The 8,875-nt window shown below is 34.2% G+C and overlaps 1 protein-coding gene across 1 annotated transcript; it reads right to left on the reverse strand.

Moving 5' to 3' along the window:
* Positions 1-1,512: 1,512 nt before the first annotated feature.
* Positions 1,513-8,545, reverse strand: LOC140432098 (fructose-bisphosphate aldolase-like; the record flags this gene model as incomplete). The annotated part of the gene is given in 5 exon segments (XM_072519935.1): positions 1,513-1,776; positions 4,466-4,598; positions 5,637-5,857; positions 8,281-8,504; positions 8,507-8,545. Coding segments are annotated over 5 exon segments (659 nt in total), but the record flags the coding sequence as incomplete, so codon positions are not given.
* Between the last annotated feature and the right edge of the window lie 330 nt (positions 8,546-8,875).

Below are 8,875 nucleotides of genomic sequence, written 5' to 3' on the forward strand. Positions count from 1 at the left end.
GCTGCTACATAATTTTTTATATCTGCCCATATCATTTCTATGGGATTCAACTCACAGTGATATGGTGGCAATCTTAAAACAATTTTATTTTGACTTTTCGCCATTTCGTCGATGATGTATTTATGTTAAAGGTATGTTTACGAGTTCATCGGCAGAATCCGTGTCCGACATATTAATTTGTTTTAGTGACTGTATATACAAACCTGCAAAGTATTATTTACAGGCTAATATTCTAATAAAATAATAGATAATAGATAGATAATTGAACAGATATATTAAAAAGGTCAATACTCACAATCTAATATTTATTTTCAAGGTGTTACAGAAGCGACGGATTTCGAGACTTACAATATTTGTCTCATCCTCAGACATAGCAAAGAGTTTGAAGATGGAAAATCACATATTATGCACTATGATTTTTGTTGTTTTTGTCACAGGTTCTTACAAGGTAAAGACCTAAAGGTCATTACCTTGTAAGACTTTTAATTAACTTACATAAATAATGATCAACATATCACCTCACTACAATGTAAGCGGAAAACTTCTTATTGGCGATATCTATATTATTGTTTTTTAACAAAACAAACTCTTTGCTGGGCCTGAGGATGAAGCAAATATTGTAAGCCTCGAAACCGATCGCTTCTGTAACACTTTTGAAAGAAAATATTAGATTGTGAGTATTGGCCCTTTTTAATATATCTGTTCAAATATGGACTCACACTTGCAACCCTTTTTATCATCATAATAGATAATTATTATAATAGAGTCAAAATAATATTAAATTTACTTACTTAAGTTGATAAAAAACAGCCAACACTTTAAAAATGTTTTACAGTTTCTAAGGTTTATTTAAATTAACACTATAACTATAAACCTACACTATAATTATACCAACACACACATACATAGAGCTATTAAAAGTAAAAATTATATTTAAGTATATAATTAAATTCAACATAATGTGATTCGTAAGGATTACTGAATGTATATCTGTTAAAACTGCAAATGAGCGTCTTTGTTTAGAGTTGTAGATTGTCGTTACTTGTGAGTTTCTACTTGTTACTTTTGATACGCTTTTGTACATAATCAGTTACAGTATAAGTGATTTTGTAACAAGTAGATACCTCTTCAGCATCTCTAGAAATTGGGAATGAATTGATCACGCATTCCTAGTGTTTATATTCTACTTTTCTGTTAGGCGAACGAACTTTAGTTATTGATTTTTTCTAGTAGTTTTTTCGTGCCTCTTTTTATTATTTTCTCGGCTTCGAAATCTGTCTGTCACATGTAGAATATTTTTGTCTGTTACAACTATTTACGTTAGTTTACTTGTATTTGGGGATAATGGTACAATTTCGTTGGATTTAAAGATTAGGGGTAATGTATTGAATGTAAACAAAAATTAAGACATTTATTATTTATTATTTTTCAATTTTCACTTCCACAAATAGATGTTCTAAGAAATTAACAATTGATTCATAAAATAAAGTATTAATCACGACGTGTTACCTATAAATAATAGTCCCCAATAAATATTGTATAAATTTCTAAACAAAATTGTATATACACAATAACAGATAAAATATAACAGACTTTATAAATTTGGATTTGTTCAATGTAGATCTAAAACATGTTTCACTAATAACGTTACATTCACAACAAATTTGTGAGAATTTGCTTAATAGGCGTGGTCTTTGATGAACAAAACCTGCATCTCCGGCTTTTCCTGACACACTACCAGCTACGTATTTTCCAAGAGAAAGCTTCGCTGTTAGCCTGCAATATTACAAATAACATCGTAAGATTCATATTCTGACATTATAATTGTGATGGTTATATCTATCATTAGAGGATTTCCCCACACATTTACTAGTGAATTTCAAATACTATGACTAAATTACTTAATTAGACTTAATTTTTGTAGTGAATTATAAACACGCTTGACAAAAATACACGTTTTTGGGTAAAGAAAAAATATCATCTTGGCGTCAGCATAAGGTCGGTTAATCTAAGTTGCATAGAACTCTGTTATAATTTGAATTATAAAAATGAATTGCCAATTATTTATTAACGTAGGACATGAAAGTCCGTTACTAAAATCCTGTAGTCTGTCGGCAGCTCTGTTCGCCTATATCTACGATAAGGAAAAACTATATCATTGAATTTGGGGTCAATAGATTTTCTTATATTATATAAATTTATTAAGGAAATATCCTAGAGCCTTGAAAATTGGTACATAGAATCCTCTTGGTTTCAAGCCGGACCTTATGGAATTTGCGGTAAATACGCCCTCTTCTCACTTCTCATATTCTTTCCTAGAGTCTTGAAATTTGGTACACTAAGTCTCCTTGGTATAAGAAATAACACTTTTGATGCTGGGGTCAACAGGGTATTTTCATAATCTTATGCCCTTTCTTTTTCTTAAAGAAAAAACCCTAGTCTTGAAATTTGATACATGCGTTCCTCTTGGACATAAGGGGAAAACTCTATTAAATTTACCGTACACAGGCCTTCTTCATTTTGTCATATTTCTATACCTTCCCTTTCTATTGAAGGAAAAGTCATATAATCTTTAGATTTGATATAAAGGATCCTCTTGGTCCAAAGAAGTACCCTCGTAAATGCGTTGTTTCTTTGTTATATTCTTCGACCTTTTCCCTTTTCTCGGAAGGAAAAAGTCCTAGCGTATTAAAAATTGGAACCTACATGTTTTTTTTGCAACAATTGGAGCACACTATTCAATTGGTGGTATAAAAATTAATATTAAACTCACCATGCTTCCAGGTTGAACCGCGTCAACCGCTGAGCTTTAATACCGGAAACTAAATACAGTATCCAGCAAGACCACTTATTTCTCATTAAACATTATATGCCTAATAATTATTGTATCTTCCAAAATCAATTCTACAGACAAATAAATGGTGCCTCAATGGACTCCCCAACTACCACCAGTAATTGCCAATATATTATGGAAGACTTCGAGACCCGAGCATTTCCACATCAATGCTCAAACACACATGTTGGCTACGATACTGTTGACGATACATTCGTCATTTGGGTCCCCACGGCAGGGATGCTTTGGTGTCTTTTCAGACCCATCTGAAATGGTTACATCCTAGTATCCAGTTCACGATGAGAGATGGAAACTGATGAAAACCCACCCATATCAATCGTTACTTGCATGCCAACTCTCATCATCTACCTTCACAAATTAATTCAGTCATTAATAACCCTTGTCTCCAAATCAATTACGACTTTGCGATGATGCAAGCAGGCCCCTCTGAGCTCTCTACTTTAAAACAAACCCTCATCCAAAATGGTTACCCGCAAAAAATCGCATCAATAGGAACATCCACATGCATCAATCTCCTACTCAATCTCAACCCAAAAGACTCGGCCCCTGGTCATACGAAAGTTTTTCTTCCCGAAATCAAAGGTGTCACTTACAAAATCGACAAAATCCATAAATCAAGAGGAATAAAGACAATATTTACCCCCCAACAAAAACTTTCATCTCTTGTCGAATCAATCAAAGAAAACATTCCAAAATGAATAACACAGAGAGTTTATGAGTTCCTTGTGCAGATTTCCCGGTCTAACGTAGGCCAAACAAACTGTAGAATCCAAAATAGGATTTATGAACATTCATATGATTTATGAAAACTTCAGAACCATAGCCCATCCGCTTCTATAAACCAAGAATTATCGGAAAAGCTATAGACCTTGAAAAAGGCCAAATTGTCTCAATAAAGAGATGACAGCATCCGGTTACCTTCGACATGGACACCTCTCATAAAGAAAATGTCCGCTCCATCTTTCAATCAAAATCTCGCACGCGCTATCTCAGAGTAATCTCGCCGTCAGAAATCTTCGCGCCAATCCCCACGCAAACCACGTCATCATCCAAGGTATAAATGATCCGTCCGTTGTCCATAGTAGCAGTAGTGCAGTGACAGTGTAGTGGTCTGGGGGCTCAGGAGATAGACCCCGGAATCCCTGAAGAAGACATCAGAGAGGATAACAAAAGCTCAGCGCAGTGATGATCGAGGCGGTTCAGCCCGGAAACCTGATGAATTTAATATTAATTTTTATAATAATATTGATCTTGGTTTTAGGTTTCTAGTGCATCTGCATAATAGAGAAATGTAGTTGTTTTAAATAATTAAAGTCAATAAATAAAAAATGAAATCTAATAAAAAGTGCAAATAAAATCATTTTTTCAAAATAAAAGATGTTTCCAACAATGCCGACAGACGTTTAGGCTAGCTTGAAACTAGTTCAAAATTACCATTCTTCTGAAAAGATGTGTTTCATCGAAATATGTCAAGTCATATTATGTGGAAATTAAAAACTGTGTATTATTTTTTGTCATGTTACAAACGATGCATACGTTTTTTTATAGTATTCTTTTCGTAGATTACATCGTAAAGATTTGGATTTTGATTATTTTAATAAAATTACTTGCCTTAGCACGTTTCATCAATTCTTCTTGTCCAGCTTTGATGTTTTCATCTTTTCCTCCCCAAGCACGGAGAACGGAAGCTTGAAGTGCACGCCCATAACTGAAAGTTAGCGCCCACGGTCTCTTTCCTGGGAATCTGAAAAAAAAATTCATTCATAGTTCAACAAATAACCTTGAAAATCTGGATCAAATTTACAAAGTCAAGTCAGTAGAATTATCAACCGTGAATTGGTGGCCGATGTTTCTGGCTCTATTGTTGGGTGTTGATGCCATTATCTTAGTTTTATTTTCATTTACTTGCAGGCCCATATTTTTTGAGGCGTTTGACAAGGTGGTATACATTTCTTCTAGCTTGCGTATTGTGCGGGCAACTAGATCAACATCATCTGCATATGCTAAAATTTGGGATGATTTATTAAAAATGTTTCCTCTGCTGTCTATTTGGGCATCCCTGACCGCCTTTTCCAAAGCTATGTTGAAAAGGAGACACGCCAGCGCATCTCCCTGTCGCAGCCCAACATGCGTTTCAAATGCCTGTGATTGTTCGCCCTGTATTTCGACTTTGCAAACAACTTTACGCATTGTAGCCTTAACCAATCTTATCAGTTTATCGGGGATGTGGAATTCATCCATGGCTTCATACAATTTATTTCTTAGGACACTATCATAGGCCGATTTAAAATCTACGAAAAGATGGTATGTGTCGATATTGAATTCATTGGTTTTTTCCAGTATTTGCCTTAGCACAAAGATCTGGTCTGTTGTTCGCCCTTTTTGTGTAGCGGGCAAACGATCCCAATACACCACTCTTCTGGGATTTGTTTCTCATTCCAGGCTCTCAGTATGATTTTATATATATGATTAGTCAGAAAAAAAATTAGTATAAAGACACAAAAATAAAAGTGAAATAGAGAAATCATAGCAAACCAACCAATTGCAGTGAAAGAAATGTGAAGGCATCCCACTAAATGAAAAATAAAGTACTCTGAAATACATTCAAGTTTTCGGAAAATAAGAAATATTTTCAAAAATATATTTGAAATATATTCAAAACAAGTCTTTTATGTAGATTTATAAGAATTTTTTAGTGGTGGCCAGCATGATATCCAACAATCGATATCGGCCATGGAACTAGAAGAAATAAACCTTTTTATATTTTATTTTTTGAACTTACTGGTTGATGGCGTTTAAGTTGACAGTAGCTTCTTCTTCAGATTGTCCTCCAGACAAGAAAGTGACTCCGGGAACTGCAGGGGGCAATCTGCGTTGTAAAGCAGTTACTGTAGCTTCTGCTACTTGTGCTGGTGTGGATTTGTTTGCAGAGGATTGACCTGAGGTAACCATGTTGGGTTTCAAGAGAGTTCCTTCGAGGTAGACGTTGTGATCTGCAAGAGCCTGATGGAAAATTGTTATTAATATAGTTAGGTATTAATACTGAAATAATTATTATACCTATAAAGTACTCTTATTTGATCTTATTCAAGATAATACTTTAAGAAGAATAGTTATTAATTTATAATGAGAATTTGACAACATACGATTTGTAATGAGTCAGTCAATTCAGGTCATAGACAATGGAACAGAATGTTAAATTCTGTTCACTAGAGTCCCAACTACCTAGCAAATTTGATAATTAATTTTGTGCTATGTTTGTCAAATTCTGATTTTAACTGGAAGTGCATGGAAGTTAGTAAACAACCAAGCAGACGTCCTCACAGTGAATATAAACATAGAATTTACAAAATATTATTAAAAAACAGTTTATTATTGAATTGAAACTGCATCAATTGTGTGTGTGTTTTATTGGCATTGTTTTTTACAACTTACTGGCCAGTCAATTTGTTTTGAGTTCTCTCTTTACACAAGATAGGGTTAGTATTTACATTTAAAACTATTTTTTTTATTTATTATTATTTTTTTATTACTACGCTAAGACATAAACCCGATTCGACACCTCGGAACTGCATCAATTAGAACAAACAAATCTTGTTGGTTGTTTATATATTAGTATTTACAAATACAAACTTTTTAATCAAAATGATTGAATATGCACTTCCATTTCTCATGATTATTCTTCTGTTTTAATTAAAGAAGCAGTAAGGTTATTTCAGCTATTAATAGATGTGGTTGGAATTTTTGTGTTGTATATTTCCTACAATAACTCTGTCAAAATATTCCCAAGCTGAGTGAACCGACTATCAGAGTTCATATTGGTTTACCAGGTGATCCGATAAATAACCTTTAACATGCAGAACATGTTTTTCCAGAAATATCTTTCATTTTATTCGATATAGTCCTTTTAACTCAATACAACGATTCGAGCGATTTTCAAACTTCTTTATGCGAATATAAATCTAGAAGCTCTGAGAAACTGGCGTTTGTTTCGACAATTATCTCTTCGTTCAAGCCGAATTTTGTATTTAGGCGCCATCTCTTCAGAACACATAATAATCGGAGCGAGCAAAATCAGGAGATTAAGAAGGCTGAGAAAGTAATTCCAAGCCCAAGCCCAAGTTTCTTGGAGAAACAGCACTTTTTTCTTTTGAATTATCCCGTTTCTCACTGAGTTCCTGCTTCAATTTTTTCAATAATGCACAATAATATTGCCTAATAATTCTTACCTTTTTTAAGTCAATTAAAATTAAGTCAATGCAATCTAAAAATTCAGTGGCCCATTGGGGTTTCAACAATGGTTACCAATCGACGCCAAAAGTCGGACGGTTTACGATTCACACTGCTAAGTGGTCACACGATCATAGTTTTGGCCAGTGCGCTCTTTACTAATTTTTGTGACCTCTGCTAAGTCACGCACCTTCACTTTACGATCCGCTAAAACCATTTAATGGACTTTCTTCACATTTTCCGGTGTAACTGTATCGCAGTGCCGTCCAGTGCGTGGTTCATCCAATGGAGATATACGGCCACTACGAAATATGGAACCAAATTTTGTCGTGTAGATATGTATATAATTGCAGAGTACCATAATATTTGTTCAGGATTTCTTTTGTTTCCTTTGCCGTTTTATTTCACAAATAATAATGTTTAATGAGAGTTCGAAAATCGTTTTTACCAATTGGCGTCATTTTTCCAAACACGTCAAGTTTATGCAGATATCAAAATAGGTTAGACTTTCTTCTTCTTCTAAAGGTAACTATCTTCTTGTGATGTTGGCGACCACATTGACAGCGTTAAAAGAGCTTCTGGCTTTTTCAATATGAGCTTTTATTTCGTAGCTTCCTTTATATTCTAGCTCAGTTAGCATATTTTCTTCACTGTTTCTAGAACTAATATTTTTTATGAAATCGCAGTGCCCTAATCGGCGAAGGAGGTTACTTATCAGACTACCAGATACACGGTATTTCACTGATAGAAAAAAATATTGCTCCTAATATGATATAAAGGATATTTTATTTTAATATTGAAAAGTGATCTTTATTTAAACCCATAGACATATAATACAAATAGATCGACTGCTGCCATACAGTCGCGTTCCCCCAGTGAGACAGAGAAAATTGACGCAAAGCAGCCCCTGCATCTCTTTCTAATGGGACGGGTTTATCGACCACGTGACCTTCTCATTAGTCATTTAAGTCACGTGGTCGATAAACTTGGCAAATTAGAAAGAGATGCAGGGACTGAATAGTTTAAAATACCTGAAGTTATAGTAAAAAGACTTTTTCGCTATCACCAGAGGCGTATAGCATAGACACTAGAAGAGTTATCTATTTATATATTTTAAACTACCGACGAGATTGTCATTTTAGTAGCATTTTTTTAATTTCTACAAAAAAATATACTTTTTTTGTAACGAAACTTACTTTGTAGACGTACGCCAATACTGTTTCAGTTGTTTTCTGACATATGAGAATGTCGTGGCCTCCATCAGGTAAGATTTCAGGTTCCACGATGGGTACAATTCTGTTTGCCTGGCAGATGGATGCATAACGAGCCAGTACGTTAGCATTTTCAATAAGTGCTTGGATGGAAGGTGTCTGTGGGTTGATCTTCAACACACAACGCCATTTTGCAAAGTGACAACCATCTTTTTGTATTGGGCGCAACGTTTGGCCAAATCGTCCAAACCTAAAATATTCTTTATATAAAAAAATGTAACAGGGTAGAACAAATCAAAAATAAAAAACGATTTAATCCAATAGGTTAAACCAATGTATGAAGGTGTGTGGAAATTAGTTTATTTCGTTTACTTTTGAGTGAGGCTATACGACTAACTCAAATCGATGAGCCATTAAAAAAATACTAACACATCAAGAACAAGTTTTTTAGTTACCTAGACAAATATATGACCTAGACAATTCATGGATAAACGCAGGATACACTATTTCTAAATACTGGTAAAATGAAAAGATTAAAATCGGTTGGCATTCCTGGAACGGATGTCGGTTATTGTGTATA

Source organism: Diabrotica undecimpunctata, unplaced genomic scaffold (genome assembly GCF_040954645.1).
Source record: "Diabrotica undecimpunctata isolate CICGRU unplaced genomic scaffold, icDiaUnde3 ctg00002817.1, whole genome shotgun sequence".
Lineage (NCBI taxonomy): Eukaryota > Metazoa > Arthropoda > Insecta > Coleoptera > Chrysomelidae > Diabrotica > Diabrotica undecimpunctata.